General features: G+C 45.2%; 1 protein-coding gene across 1 annotated transcript in view; it reads right to left on the bottom strand.

The window, feature by feature from the left end:
• The window catches only part of LOC122816730, a 2,226,031-nt gene that overhangs the window by 443,903 nt on the left and 1,766,168 nt on the right, over window positions 1-15,960 (bottom strand). Inside the window, exon 18 of the mRNA XM_044089722.1 lies at window positions 4,814-4,935. Within this exon, the coding sequence (XP_043945657.1) occupies window positions 4,814-4,935 (122 nt within the window). The remainder of the gene's footprint in view (window positions 1-4,813; window positions 4,936-15,960) is intronic.

The raw sequence follows: 15,960 nt of genomic DNA, 5'->3' as shown, positions 1-15,960 counted from the left end.
CTCTGAATACACATCATCTAATATGTCTAAGATGGGAGGTATAGCCAGAGGCCTGTGCTGAGGGAGCAAGAGGAAATCCCTGAGCCTTTTCTTGGAGTCTGAGTACTCTTGGTCTTCCCAGTGGAAGTGTTCCATCAAGGTATGCAAGGATTCCCCAAAAGAGTAATCCTCAGGGGGGGAGACAGAGGGAATGGACTCCTCTGCATCAGAATCTTCGAAAGGGGAGTAAGAATGTTCCTGGTCCTCAGAATGCTCTGAAGTAATGGAGGCCTGGGCCGAGGAAAGGTATTCTTCCTCCACTCTGGGCCTTTTGTCCAGGGGGGGTTGAGAACCCCTGATAAGAGTAATCAAATCCTCAACCATTTTGAGCATCTGCTTTTTAGGCATGGGGCCTTGAGAGGGGCCCTGTGGAGCTTGTCTTTTAGAATGTATGGCTGCTTTAGATTTAGTGTAAGCCTTAATGGAAAAAGAAGAAGAAGGCCTGAAGACATCTTGAGAGGTGGCAGGCCTGTCTGAACTCTGAGTTTCCACACCAAGAGTGACTTTGGTTTCTGTAGTCGGGGTGTGGGCCGAAGAGCCTGCGACCTCCAGCACAGAAGACACCGCTAATAAAGTGTCATCGGTAGTCAGGGGCTGCATAGGTGCCTCGCTGAGAACTGGAGCACATGTAGTCGGCTTTAGCGTGGTGTCGGTAGAAGTCGCGGACCTCATATGTCGGTCCTTATCTTTACGTCGTTTACTCAAAATTGGAGTCGGAGTATCCGACGACATGTTGTAATTAAACTTTTTGCCAAAATAGTGTTGGGCGAACTCCGCCCGACGCTTAATAGTGCGTCTGTTGAATGTAGAACAAAAACGACAGGTCGAGACGTCGTGGTCTGGGCTTAAGCAAGGTATACAGAGGGAATGGAAATCCTTATGCGGTATTTGCTTCCCACATGAAATGCAATTATTAACTTTGTCTGACATCGGTCTGAGGCAAGAAAAGTTTCCCCAACGGGGTACTTAGCTTTCTAGAAGTCTTCGGTTGAAAATTATTCGTAATCTCAGGAGCTGGCCGACCGGCACTTACGAACTGCTTCTGCTTCGGGCACCGCGCGGCAAGAAAGACTGAAGAAAATGGCGTTGGCTCGTTCTTTTATACCCCTGTCGCACTGACGTCAGGGAAGAAGTGACGACAACTGACGCCAGACCTAGACTTTGGAATTCGGCCGACCGAGGACCCACCTGATGGCAGGAGAACCCATCTGTTATGACTGCAGCTCTATGCACGATGAACATGCTGAGGGAATGGAATCTTCAGCATCAGAATCTTCATAAGGGGGAAAGGAGTAATCCTGCTCCTCAGAAGAGCCTTAAGAAATAGACACTTGATCAGTGGAGGCATAATCCTCCTCTTGTCTAGGCCTTTTGTCTGGGGGGGGGGGTTGGGAACCCCCGATTAAAGAAATCAAATCTTCAGCCATTTTAAGCATCTGTTTCTTAGGCATGGGACCTTGAACTGGAGACTGGTGTGCAGTCTTTTTTGGTTTTAGAGGAGTCTTAAGCTTAGCATAAGATTTTATGGTGAGAGTAGTCGGTCTGAAGACACCTTCTGTAACTGAAGGTGTTTCCACAGCACCAGCTTCTCCTTCTGCAATGTTGTCAGTAGGGCCTAAAGAAAATTGCTGCGTTGGCCTAGAACTCTCTGCTTGAGAATCCGAAGCGGTCTGGGGTTGCAATTCTGCCGTCGCCAGGGGCTGCGTAGGTGCCTCACTGACGACCGGAGAACCGGCGACCAGCCCAGCCGTGGCCTCGGAGTCTGGCTTGGATCTAGGCTGCCTGTCTTTATCTTTGGGTTTTTTATGCACGCCGGTAGTCGGTTACTCCAACGGCATAGTGTAATTAAATTTCCTACCGAAGTAGTGTAGTGCGAAATCAAAGCGTCGCTTTATAGTTCGCTTATTGAACCTAGCACAAAACAGAAAACCACTGACGTTGTGGTCTTGGCCTAGGCAAAGTATACAATAAGAATGAAAGTCCTTATGTGGTATTTGCTTCCCACAAGAAATGCAATTGTTAACTTTTTCTGACATCGGACTGAGGCAAGAAAAGGTTCCCCAATGGGGTATTTAGCTTTGAAGACTTCGGACTGAAATTCGATTCGAAAATCTCAGGTGTCGGCCGACCGGCACTTGCAAACTGCTTCTGCTTCGGGCACCGCGCGGCAAGAAAGACTGAAGAAAATGGTGTTGGATGCCTCTTGTATACCCCTGGCGCACTGACGTCAGGGAAGAAGTGACAGCAACCGACGCTGGACCAAGACTTTGGAATTCAGGCCGACTGTGGGACTGCCTGACGACAGGATAACCCAAGTGTGATGACTGAAGCAAGGTAACACAATAAACATCCTGGGGTTTCTTTGCTGGATCTGTGTTTGGATTGAGAAGGCCTGGAAGGAGCAGGAAAGGACCAATTCTTAGAGGGCCAATGTCTACTAAATCTTGGAGGCTGAACTTGTAAGAAATCTTTAACAGATTGCACAGATTTAGCTTTATCTTCCATCTTTTTAAGAACTTTCTCAGCTTTATTGGCAAACAGGTGGTCCTGATTTAAGGGAGCATCCAACAGTTTAGCTTTAACATGATCAGGCAAAGATTGCTAGTTAAGCCAAGCATGCCTTCTGAGTAGACCCAGTGACAGCAGCTCTGCAAGAGGCCTCTAAAGAATCAAACCCACATTGCAAAGTATGTTTTCCAACCTGTTCACCAGAATGCATCAAATCCTGTAAATCCTTATTTTCAGCACAGTCAGGAATCTACATCATTTTCTGTTTAAGCAATCCAATATCATGTTGTTGATACTTTAACATATCAAACTAACAGTTGCAGAAGTGTAAACCTTCTTACCCCATCTATCCAGCGCCCTAGAATTCTCTATCAGAAGGGGTAGGATTTTTGGCAGTAGAACCCTTAATGCCCCTGGGTCCCTGTGAAATAGTTTCTGGATCCGCAACAGGATTTTTAAAAAGGAACTTGTGAGAATCAGGAAACCTGTAATATCTGTCAGGTTTTCTGGGAGGAGGAGGCAAAGAATCAGGGTCCAAACTAGATTCTGAAAAAGTATCATCCACAATGGCTAGTACAGGAGGTATAGCTAAAGGCCTATGTTGAGGCAGGAGTAAGAAGTCCCTAAGCCTCTCTTTCGAATCAGAGAAATCCTGGCTTTCCCAGTGGAAATGCTCCTTTAGAGCAAGGTTTCACCAAAAGAAAAATCCTCTGGAGGAGAAGCAGATGGAATAGAGTCCTCTGCATCAGAATCCTCATAAGTAGATAAGGGTAAATCCAGATTATCAGAAGAATCAGAAAAATCAAAATCCCGGCCAGAAGATTTATAAACAAATTCAGTCCTAGGTCTCTCAGAAGAGGAAGGTTGGCTTTCCCTGATTAAAGTTATAAGGTCTTCAGCCATTCTTATCATTTGTTTTTTAGGCATAGTGGTCTGAGCATGCAGCCTGGGCATCGGTTTTCTAGGCAGGGTTCGAGGTTTGGTCCTTAAAGAAGGAGGCGTCGGTTTAATATGCAAGCCCGTAGGCCTGAATACACCCTCAGAATCCAGTGCCTGCACAGCGGCTCTGGACCCATCCAAGGTAGAGACATCCGCAGGTTCCACAGTTGAAGCATCTCGCAGCATACCGGACTCTGAATGGGTCTCAGTAGAGGCCTGCAAATCAAAAGTAGAGGGTATCAGGGGCAGCGAAAGCGCCTCTCTACCGGCAAACTGGCGACTGGCTTAGGAGAAGCGTCATCGGCAGCTTTGGACCTAGGCAGCCTGTCACTGTCTTTATCTTTGCATTTTTTCGGAATGCCGGTAGTCGGATGGCTTACCGACAACATTTCTGAATAATGGAACCGAGAACCGAAATATTTAGAAGCGAAAATATACCAACGACGGATAGTGCGTTTGTTAAATAAGGCACAAAACCGACAGCAAGGTACGTTGTGGTCAGGGCCTAGGCAAGGAATACAGTATGAATGAAAATCTTTGTGAGGTATTTGCTTTCCACAAGTAATGCAATTATTAACTTTTACTGACATCGGAGAGGAGCAAGAAAAAGTTTCCCCAACAGGGTACTTGGCTTTAGTTGAAGACTTTGGTTCTGAAACTCGAAAACGAAAATTTCAGGAGTCGGCCGACCGGCACTTGCGAACTGCTTCTGCTTCGGGCACCGCACAGCAAGAAAGACTGAGGTAATGATGTCGGCTGCATGTTTTATAACCCTGATGACCTGATGTCACGGAAGAAGGGACAGCAACTGACGCAGGACCCAAGACTTTGTTAATCAGGCCGACTGAGGGCTACTGCAAGCAGATAACCCAAATGTGACGACTGCAACAGGTAAACATGAAGAACATCAGCAACTAATACTGGTTAAAATGCAAAAATTATAAGGATTAATCCAAAGTTAAAATATTTATAGGAAAAAATTCACTCTCGTTGTTCGAGACCAGATCTGGGTCTTGACGCGATGGAGGCAAATGAGATCTGAGGGGCTGGGGTTGAGACCGAGAATTATGGGTAGTGGGAGGAGCTCAAGATTTGGATCCTAAGTCTTGTAAATGTGGCCGAGTCAGATCCGAAGATCAGATCCTAGACCCATTTGTGACGAAAAATGAAAAGGACATCAGATTAAAAGTTAGCAAGTTGAACATTATACTTTACAGACATCCAGCATGTAACTCATGGCTCTACAATCAAAAGGGCCAAGACCCAGAATTCTAATTGTCAAGATCTGTTATCAAGTTGTATGTAAACTAGCAGAAGGGATACTTACAATTCAAACTTCTTATTTTCTTGTTCTAAAAGATCACGCTTCACCAGTGATGAAAAGTGACAGAGAACATCTCTCTTCCAGGTGATTCCATTCACCAAGATTTTCAGAGCCCACATATTTCTCTAAAGTAAAGGTAGAGAAAAATCATTTCACTTCACTGATGAAAAATATTCTGAATATGCAGGACAGCTTTAAATGTATTTCAAGTAGATATACACATACCACACACATTTTTAAATTAACATGAAGCACATTAGATCATCTATGCTTCTCCATATTAGATAGAAAGGAAACAGGATAACTACTAAAGTTCCAAAACCTCCTGTGAAATGTGAAAAATTTATCAAGAGCCGATTTAAACTTACACTGCAAAATACTTAAGAGTAAATGATTAAAGGACATATAACTGCTTTTTATGTTATTTAAGTTGCACTTACCTGTAACAGTAGATGTTCAAACTCCTCACTGCTGTAGTAGGCAACGGATTGTATCCTGTCAAGGAAAAAGCAACCAGCCAGCTTCTGTCAGCGTTCATCCCCTCCCACACTGTCACTCTAGCTGCAACGGATTGTATCCTGTCAAGGAAAAAGCAACCAGCCAGCTTCTGTCAGCGTTCATCCCCTCCCACACTGTCACTCTAGCTGTTTATAGGCTGAGCCCTTTCTACAGGGAGCTGTATAAACAGTCATAGTGACTAAAAATCTTCAAGACTTTCTTGTGCCTCAAAAGAAAATAGGGAACTGATCCTGAACATACTAATAACACAAAAGTACAGTTGTGTACACTTACCATAAATGTAGATGTTCGAGTGTATTCATTGTTGCAGTCATTACATTTGGGTAATCCTGCTGGCAGGTTGCCCTCAGCCAGCCTGAATTCCAAAGTCTTGGATCCTGCGTCGGCTGCTGTCGCCCCTTCCCTGACGTCAGGTCATCAGGGGTATAAAAGAAGCAGCGGACGTCATTTTCTTTAGTTTTTCTTGCCCCAGATGTCAGGTGCCCCCCAAAAGGATTGCCAAAATTTATATATGTATAATTACATGCACCAATATAACATTTACCTTCACCTATAAGCAAATACACCACATTGGTTGTAGAAATCAGAGAAGGAAAGATAGGTTCCATCAGAGGAAAAGGGGGATGGTGGGTGGGTAACCTGGACTGCAACAGTGAATACACTCAAACATCTACATTTATGGTAAGTGTACACAAAGTACCGTTTTGTACCTACCATAAATGTAGATGTTCGAGTGCTAATACAGCTGCAGTCATAACAGATGGGTTCTCCTGCCGTCAGGCGGGTCCTCGGTCGGCCGAATTCCAAAGTCTAGGTCCGGCGTCGGTTGTCGTCGCTTCTTCCCTGACGTCAGTGCGACAGGGGTATAAAGGAACCAGCCAACGCCATTTTCTTCAGTTTTTCTTGCCCAAGATGCCAGGTGCCCCCAGAAGGAAGGCAATACATAAATTTGTGTGATAATGCAGTGCAACATAATCAAAATACAGTAGTTGCAAGCAAATACATCATAAATGAAAACCCCAATCAGGTTGTATGAGGATGTGTTAGCCTATAGGCCTGTCCCAAGAGGGGAAGGAGGGAGAGAAACCTGGACTGTAGCTGTATTAGCACTCGAACATCTACATTTATGGTAGGTAGTCATAACAGATGGGTAGAATCCCAAAGCTAAGAAAGGGGTGGTAGGCACTAGGTGGAACTAGGAGGAGCCAAAATGCCCTGCAAGACTGCAGTGGCAAAGCCTGCTCTAGATTTGGAGTATAATGGTAGGTTGTAGTGCTTGGAGAAGGTATGCAAAGAACTCCAAGTGGCTGCTTCCAAAATATCCTTGGTAGGAACTCCTCTGAGGAAGGCTGCAGAGGTGGCTGAGGCCCTGGTGGAATGAGTTCTAATGCCTGTAGGTACAGTTTTGCCATGAAAGGAATAGCAAAAGCGTATGCAGTGGGCTATCCATTTTGAGATTGTCTGTTTGGAAATTGGCTTCCCTTGAGCTCCTACCGCATAGGCCACAAAGAGCTGGTCTGATTTTCTGAAAGGCTTTGTTCTGTCCAAATAATAACGCAGTTGTCTGTGGATGTCCAAGGAATGTAGTAATCTCTCCCCTTTGTTTTGAGGATTACGATAAAAAGTAGGTAAATGTATGGCCTGATTTAAAGCTACCCTGGATACCACTTTAGGCATAAAGGACGGGTTGGTTCGTAAGGAAACTCTGTCCTGATGGAAGATGATAAAAGGCTGGACAGCCATGACAGCCTGTAGTTCTGAAACTCTACGAGCTGAGGTGATAGCCAGAAGGAAAGCTGTTTTCCAGGACAAATATTGCAAATCTGATGAGGCAGCTGGCTCAAAGGGAGGCAAGGTCAATTTTTCCAGAATGAAATTAAGATCCCAAGCAGGTATTGGTTGTTTCCTTGGAGGCCTTAAATTCTTAGCCCCTCTGAGGAACTGTCTTAAGAGAGGGTGAGAGAATAAAGGTGGATCAGTGTTGTATTCTGCAGAAATGGCTGAGGCATGTATTTTGATGGAGGAGAAAGAAAGTCCACTGCTTAGTAGTTCAGCCAAATATTGTAGTATTTGAGGTAAATTCAGTCTTCCAGGATCCTGGCCCTTTTTCTCATTCCAGACACAAAAACGTTTCCGTTTTGTGGAGTAAGCTTTTCTAGTTGATGGCCTTCTGGCCTCCAAAATGACATCCTGCACCTCCTTGGAGAGTAGGGCCTGTTGTGATGCTAAGGAATCTTCCATGCGGCTAGATTGAGTGTTTTTAGCTGGCTGTGAAGAGTCTTGAAACTGTGCTGAGTCAGAAGAAGAGGCATTAGAGGCAGGGTCCATGGTGGGGAATGTGTCAGTCTCCTCAGGAGTGGGTACCAGTGTTGCCTTGGCCAGTCCAGAGCAATGAGAATCATCTTTGGTCTGTCTGCTTTGGTCTTTAATAGAACTTTGGGCAGCAGAGGAAGATGAGGGAAGGCATAAACTGTCATTGATGTCCAACTGAAAGAAAGAGTGTCCACTCTCCAGGACTTTGGATGGAAGATCTTTGAGCAGAATTTTGTCAATTGATGATTCTTGTGGGAGGCAAAGAGATCTATGTCTGGCCTTCCCCATTCTTGGATTATTTCTGTAAAAACTTTTGGATGCAATTTCCATTCGTATGGATCTGTCATATTCCTGCTTAGGTTGTCTGCCAGCGTGTTTTCCTTGCCTGGCAAGTACTGTGCTTGTAGTTCCATTTGTAAGTCTATGGCCATGTTCCAAAGTGACATGGCCAGTCTGCATAGGGGGTAAGAATGTGTTCCTCCCTGTTTGTTTATGTACCACATAACTGTGGTGTTGTCCGTTCTTATCAATAGTTGACCTGGTTGTAGAAGGTCCTTGAAAGCTATAATAGCATTTATTACTGCTAGCATTTCTTTTGATTGATGTGAAGGTGCTTTTCTTTTTGGGACCATTTGCCCTGAATGCACCGATCTGTCATGTGCGCCCCCCAGGCGTAGTCCGAGGCATCTGTTGTGATGACTTGATTTGCTTGAGGCTTGCTGAATGGAAGACCTGTGTTTGTTTGACATGCTTGAGCCCACCACAGAAATTCCTTTTGCAGACATGGAATTAGTGGTATTACTGTTTCCAAACTGTGGCTGTGTTGAGACCATATGTTTTTCAGGTACCATTGTAGTTTCCTCATATGCAGCTTTGCACATGGGATTAGTAAGATGCAAGATGCCATGAATCCCAGAGCCTGCAGGAATTTCCTTGCAGTCAGCCTGGTGCAATTTGCTAGTGTTCTGAAGTATTGAATTAGTTGCCCCTGCTTCTCTGGCGTGAGGTAGGCCATCTGGGTGTTTGTGTCCAAATTGGCACCCAGGAAAATTATCTTCCGAGAGGGTATTAGCCTTGATTTCTTTTTGTTGACTGTGTATCCCAGAGATTTCAATAACATTATTACATAAGCCAGATGTTTCAGAAGAATGTGCTTGCTGTCCACTTGGATCAGGCAGTCGTCCAAATAGGGGTATATTTGTATCCCTTGAAGTCTGCAGTAGGCAATTACTGATGCCAGGCATTTCGTGAATACTCTGGGCGCAGTAGATAAGCCAAAGGGCAATGTAAAGAATTGATAGTGGGTTGAACCTGCAAGAAATCTGAGGTACCTTCTGCAATTTTGTCTGATTGGGACATGCAGGTATGCCTCCTTGAGGTCCAATGTTACCAGCCAAGACTCCTTGCCCAGCATGGGAAGAAGTTGCTGTAGAGTGAGCATCTTGAATTTTGGTACGAGTAGAAATGTGTTTAGGATGGATAGATCCAAAATAGGTCTCCAATCTGTTCCCTTCCTTGGCACCAGAAATAGCCTGGAATAAAAACCTTGACCTTGTTCGTGCGTAGGTACCTCTTGAATAGCTTTCATGTTTATGAGATCTGTAATTTGCCTTTGTGCCTCCGCCCTTTGATTGTGTGGCAGGTTTGGCATGCCTCTCATTTTTGGAAGGGTGTGAAAATGGAATTTGTAGCCTCTGTTTATAATGTCCAGGATCCATTTGTCCTTTGTGACAACGTGCCAATTTTTTGAAAATAATGCCAGCTTTCCTCCTAAAGGGGCTGCCATTTGAGACCTGGTTGGCATGCAAAGGGGAAAGTCATTGGGTTTGCTTTCTGAAAGATTGCGAGTTGTCCTCACCACCTCCTTCTGTAGGAGCTTGCCATTGTCTGCCTCTATACGATCCTTGGGATTGTCCTCTGCCCCTCGGGCGCCTGTATCTGCCTCTTTGGGGTCTGTCTGTGGCAGGAAAGGACCAGTTTTTGGAAGGCTAATTTCTACTAAAACGTGGGGGTTGGACCTGTAGAAATTCTTTCACTGTTTGCATTGATTTAGCCTTTTCCTCCATTTTCCTTAATACCTCCTCAGCATTAGCACCAAATAGTACATCCTTTTGAAGAGGGGCGTCTAGTAATTTAGCTTTGACATGATCAGGCAAGGCTTGTTCCTTGAGCCAGGCATGCCTACGTATGACTAATCCTGTAACAGCAGCTCTATATGAGGCCTCTAGAGCATCAAAACCGCATTGTAAGGTATGCTTACCCACTTGTTCTGCACTATGCATCAAATCCTGCAACTCCTTCAAGTCTGGTTGTTCAGGTTGTGACATTTTACTCTTCAATTCTGATAACAAAAACTGTTGGTATTTTAGCATATGAAACTGACAGTTTAAGGCCCTCATGGATAAGGTAGCAGAGGTATATACCTTTTTTCCCCACCTTTCTAAGGATCTGGAATCTCTCTCGGAAGGCAATGGATTTTTGGCAATGGAGGCCTTAACTCCCTTGGTGCCCTGTGAGATGGTTTCTGGGTCAGCAGCATGGCTTTTGTAAAGAAATTGGTGTGAGTCAGGAACCTTGTAGTACCTGTCAGGCTTAACTGGAGCTGGAGGTAGAGAGTCCGGGTTAAGGCAGGCCTCCGAGTAAACATCATCTAGGATGTCCAAGACAGGAGGTATAGCCAGAGGCCTATGCTGAGGTAACAAGAGAAATTCCCTGAGCCTTTTCTTGGAATCTGAATAATCCTGGCCTTCCCAGTGGAAGTGTTCCCTTAAGGTATGCAAAGTTTCCCCAAATGAGTAATCCTCAGGGGGGGGGATACAGAAGGGATGGACTCCTCTGCATCAGAGTCTTCAAAAGGGGAGTAAGAATGTTCCTTATCATCAGAATGCTCTGAAATAATGGAGCCCTGATCAGAGGAGGGGGAATCTTCCTCCACTCTGGGCCTTTTGTCTGGTGGGGGCCGAGAACCTCTGATTAGAGTAATTAAATCCTCAGCCATTTTAAGCATCTGTTTCTTAGGCATGGGGCCTGGAGATGGGCCCTGTGCAGCTGGTCTCTTAGGGTGCATGGTTGCTTTAGACTTTGTGAAAGCCTTGATGGAGAAAGAAGAGGAAGGTCTGAAGACACCTTGAGTGGAGGTGGACCTGTCCACATTCTGAGTTTCAACGCCAAGAGTGGCTTCGGTATCTGTAGTCGGGGTATGGGCCGAGGAGCCTGCGACCTCGGGTACAGGAGACACCGTCAAAGAAGTGTTGTCGGTAATCAGGGGCTGCGTAGGCGCCTCACTGAGAACCGGACCACGTGTAGTCGGCTTTGGCGTGGTGTCGGTAGAGGCCGCGGACCTCGTGTATCGGTCCTTGTCTTTGCGTTTTTTAGACAAAACCGGAGTCGGAGTATCCAACAACATAGTATAGTTAAATGCTTTCTCAAAATAATGCTGGGCGAACTCCGCCCGACGCTTAATAGTGCGTTTGTTGAATGTAGCACAAAAGCGACAGACCGAGACGTCGTGGTCTGGGCCTAAACAAGGTTTACAGAGGGAATGGAAATCCTTATGCGGTATTTGCTTCCCACAAGAAATACAATTATTAACTTTGTCTGACATCGGTCTGAGGCAAGAAAAGTTTCCCCAACGGGGTACTTAGCTTTTAAGAAGACTTCGGTTTCCAAATTTCGTAATCTCAGGAGCTGGCCGACCGGCACTTGCGAACTGCTTCTGCTTCGGGCACCGCGCGGCAAGAAAGACTGAAGAAAATGGCGTCAGCTGGTTCCTTTATACCCCTGTCGCACTGACGTCAGGGAAGAAGCGACGACAACCGACGCCGGACGTAGACTTTGGAATTCGGCCGACCGAAGACCCGCCTGACGGCAGGAGAACCCATCTGTTATGAATGCAGCTGTAAGCACAATGAACATCTGTACTATGTTCTTCGTGTTTCACTGTTGCAGCCATTACATTTGGGTATAGTCCCAAAGCTAAGGTGGGAGGCTGGAGCTAAACAGCATTAGGAGCGGCTAGGAGGCCCTGCAGAACTGCAGTGGCAAAGCATGCCCTGGATTTAGAGTAGAATGTCAGATGATAGTGATTTGTAAAGGTGTGCACTGAACTCCAAGTAGCCGCCTCTAAAATGCCCTTGGTAGGTGCTCCCCTGAGAAAGGCTGCTGAAGTGGCTGCAGCTCTGGTTGAGTGTAGCCTAATGCCCTTAGGTACTGGCTTGCCATGGTGTACATAGCAGAAACGAATGCAGTGGCCTATTCACTTTGAAATAATCTGCTTTGAGATAGCCTTTCCTTGTGATCCTGCAGCTCAAGTAATTACACTAGTAATTGCTCTGTCTTTCTGAAAACTTTGGTTGTGTCCAAGTAGAATTTAAGCTGTCTGTGTACGTCCAAAGAATGCAGAATTCTCTCCCCCTTGTTCTGTGGATTTGGATAAAAGGTTGGCACGTGAATTGTTTGGTTGAGAGCCACACTGGACACCACCTTAGGCATAAATGTTGGGTTTGTCCTCAGAGAGACCCAGTCTGGATAAAAAAATGATAAAAAGTTCCACAACCATGAGGGCCTGTAGCTCTGAAACTCGTCTTGCAGAAGTTATTGCTAGGATAAGAGCTGTTTTCCAAGATAAAAACATTATATCAGCAGTAGCAGCTGGCTGAAAAGGAGGCAGGGTGAGTTTTTCCAAGACATAGTTGAGGTCCCATGAAGGCATTGGTGATCTCCTTGGAGGTCTTACATTTTTGGTTCCTCTGAGGTACTGCTTTAATAAGGGATGAGAAAAGATTGGTGGCTCTACATTGTAATGAGCCGAAATGGCAGAGGCATGAATTTTAATAGATGAAAAAGATAGGCCTTAGTCCAGCATCTCAGTTAAGTATTGCAAAATCTGAGGAATATTTGGCACCGCTGTATCAGCTCCTTGTGTCTGGTTCCAAGCACAGAATCTCTTCCATTTTCCAGCATAAGATTTTCTAGTACTGGGCCTTCTGGCTTCCAAAATGACATCCATCACAGCTTTACTGAGAGGTGTGTTTTGTATGACTACATTATTCGCCATGCTGTCAGGTTTAAAGTTCTAAGTTGGTTGTGCAGGATCTGACTGTTTGCTGGGACAGTAGATGAGGTATTTGAGGGAAGGTCCAAGCTGGGCATTGAGACAAGTTCCTTAGTATTAGATACCAGTACTGGCGGGGCCAGTCTGGGGCAATCAGTATCATCTTTGGCTTCTCCTGTCTGACCTTTAGAGTACCTTGGGGAGGAGAGGGAGAGGGGGAAATGCATATACTGACAGGTTTTTCCAGCTGAAAGATAGGGCGTCCACTTTCCATGCTTGTCTGTGATAAATCCTTGTGAAGAATCTTTTTAGTCGGTAGTTGTGAGGGGAGGCAAATAGATCTATGTCCGTGCATCCCCATTTCCTTATCGTGCTGAAGACTTGTGGATCCAGGTGCCACTCGTGGGGATCCATGAGGTTTCTGCTTAGTTCGTCTGCCAGAGTATTTTTCCTTCCTGGCAGGAATTATGCCTGCAGATGTACTTGGTAAGTCAGTGCTGTGTCCCGCAAAGGCATGGCTAGTCTGCAAAGGGGGTAAGAATGTGTGCACCCCTGCTTGTTTATATACCACATGACTGTGGTGTTGTCTGTCTTTATCAGTAGCAGTCCTGGATGAAGTAGGTCTTTGAAAGCTGTCAGGGCATTCTGAACTGCTAGCATCTCTTTTTGATTGATATGTAGATGCATTTGGTTTGAGGTCCATGTGCCCTGAATGCATCTTCCTGCCATGTGGGCCCCCCAGGCATAATCTGATGCGTCTGTTGTTAGCGTTTGCCTGGCTGGGGGTAATGTGAACGGCTGTCCCTTGTTTTGGTGACTAGCCTTTGTCCACCATCGAAACTCCTGTTGCAGGCAGGGAATGAGAGTAATTAAAGTTTCCAGGCTGTGGCAATGTTGAGTCCAAACACTTTTTAGGTATCATTGAAGTTTCCTCATATGCAGTCTTGCATATAGAATTAGTAGGATGCAGGATGCCATGAAGCCCAAAGCCTGCAGAATTTTTCTTACAGATAACTGGGCCTTTGTTGCCAACATTTTGAAATAGGTAGTCAAGTTGCCTTTGTTTGTCTGGCGTGACATAAGCCATCTGGGCAGTTGTATTTAAGCTTGCACCCAGGAATATTATCTCTTGAGAGGGTACTAGTTTTGATTTATTTTCATTGACTGTGTACCCTAGGCATGTTAGAAATCTTTTCACAAACGCCCGATGCAGTAGAAGAATGTCCTTGTTCTCTGTTTGAATTAGACAGTCGCCCAAGTAAGGATATATTTGTATTCCTCTTTGTCTGCAGAATGCAATTACTGGTGCTAGAAACTTTGTAAAGACCCTGGCCCCAGTAGATAAGCCAAAGGGCAGTGCAGAGAATTGGTAATGCACTGAGCCAGCCTTGAATCTGAGGTACCTTCTGCATATTTGTCTGATTGAGACATGCAGGTATGCCTCTTTTAGGTCTAAAGTCACAAGCCAAACATTCTTGCCCAACACGGGCAGAAGCTGCTGCAAAGTCAACATCTTGAATTTTAGTATATCCAGGAATGTGTTCAAAATAGATACGTCCAGTAATGACCTCCAGGCCTTGTCCTTTCTGGGTACCAAGAACAGTTTTGAGTACAATCCTTGTCCCTGCTCTTGCTCTGGTACTTGCTGAATGGCCCCCATGTCCATAAGGGATGAGACTTGTTTTTGTGCCTCTGCCCATTGATTTTTTTGGCAGATCTGGCCAGCCATTTGCCTTTGGCAGGGTATGGAAATGGAACTTGTAGCCTTGTGTCACGATATTTAGGACCCACTTGTCCTGGGTTATAATGTGCCAATTTTGAGAAAAAAGTGCTAATTTTCCCCCTAAGGGTGCTGCCAGGAGATAAGTGCTTGGTGAAGGCAGGGGTAAGTCATTGGGACTGTTTCCTGTATGGTTGTGATTTGTCTTCTCCAACTTTAGAGGTAGAAGCCCCCCATTGTTTTGAGCGGTATGAGCCTTGCGCCTGGATCTGCCTCTAGGACGTCTGGATCTGCTCCTTTGAGGTCTGTCTGACACAGGAAAGGACCAATTCTTTGTTGGCCAATGTCTACTAAACCTAGGTGGCTGTAGTTGTAAAAATGATTTGACCGTTTGCATAGATTTAGCTTTGTCCTCCATTTTCTTTAACACCTCTTCTGCCTTAACACCAAACAAAGTATCAAGCTGTAAAGGAGCATCTAATTTAACTTTAACGTGATCAGGCAGATTTTGTTCCTTTAACCAAGCATGCCTCCCAATTACAGAACCTGTAACTGCGGCCCTGCAGGATGCCTCTAAAGAATCAAAGCCACATTGCAAAGTATGCTTTCCAACTTGTTCAGCTGCATGCAATAAATCCTGCATTTCCTTGTTTTCTGCACATTCAGAGTTTAACAACATTTTCTGTTTGAGCAATGCCATGACATGTTGCTGATATTTGAGCATATGAAACTGACAGTTTAAGGCCCTTATAGCCAAGGTAGCAGATGTGTAAACCTTTTTTCCACATCTATCCAGTGCCCTAGAATCTCTGTCAGAGGGGGTAGGGTTTTTTTGCAGCGGAAGCCTTAACTCCTTTGCGACCATGAGAAATAGTTTCTGGGTCTGCAGCAGGGTTTTTAAAAATGGAATTTATGAGAGTCAGGAACCCTGTAATATCTGTCAGGCTTAACAGGAGCTGGAGGTAAGGAGTCAGGGGTAAGCCTAGACTCCGAAAACACATCATCTACAATGTCTAACACAGGTGGGATGGCTAGTGGCTTGTGTTGAGGCAGTAAAAGGAAATCCCTAAGCCTCTTTTTAGATTCTTGGCTCTCCCAGTGGAAATGCTCCCTCATGGTATGCAAGGTTTCCCCAAAAGAATAGTCCTCTGGAGGAGAAGCTGAAGGTATAGATTCTTCAGCATCAGAATCCTCATAGGGGGGAAGAGAATATTTCTGATCAGAAGAGGAATCAGAAGAAATGGAAACCTGATCTTCAGTCTCTTGCCTAGGTCTCTTATCAGGAGGGGGATGGGAACCCCTGATCAAGGGTAATCAAGTCTTCGGCCATTTTGAGCATCTGTTTTTTGGGCATAGAGGCTTGACCACGTGGCTCTTGAGTTTGTTTCTTTGTTTTGGAAGGTGCTTTAGTCTTTGCCTTTGAAGCTGAAGTTGGTTTGATGTAAAGATGTTTAGGTCTGAATACACCCTCAGAAGCCGGTGCCTGCTTAGCGGCTCCGGACCTATCTGAAGGGATATCAGAGGCTCCAATACCTTGAGTTTCCA

Source organism: Protopterus annectens, chromosome 12.part0 (assembly GCF_019279795.1).
Source record: "Protopterus annectens isolate FY-2018-M chromosome 12.part0, PAN1.0, whole genome shotgun sequence".
NCBI classification, from domain to species: Eukaryota; Metazoa; Chordata; order Ceratodontiformes; family Protopteridae; genus Protopterus; species Protopterus annectens.
The sequence above is the reverse complement of the archived record's forward strand: the minus strand, read 5'-3'. Positions and strand labels throughout refer to the sequence as shown.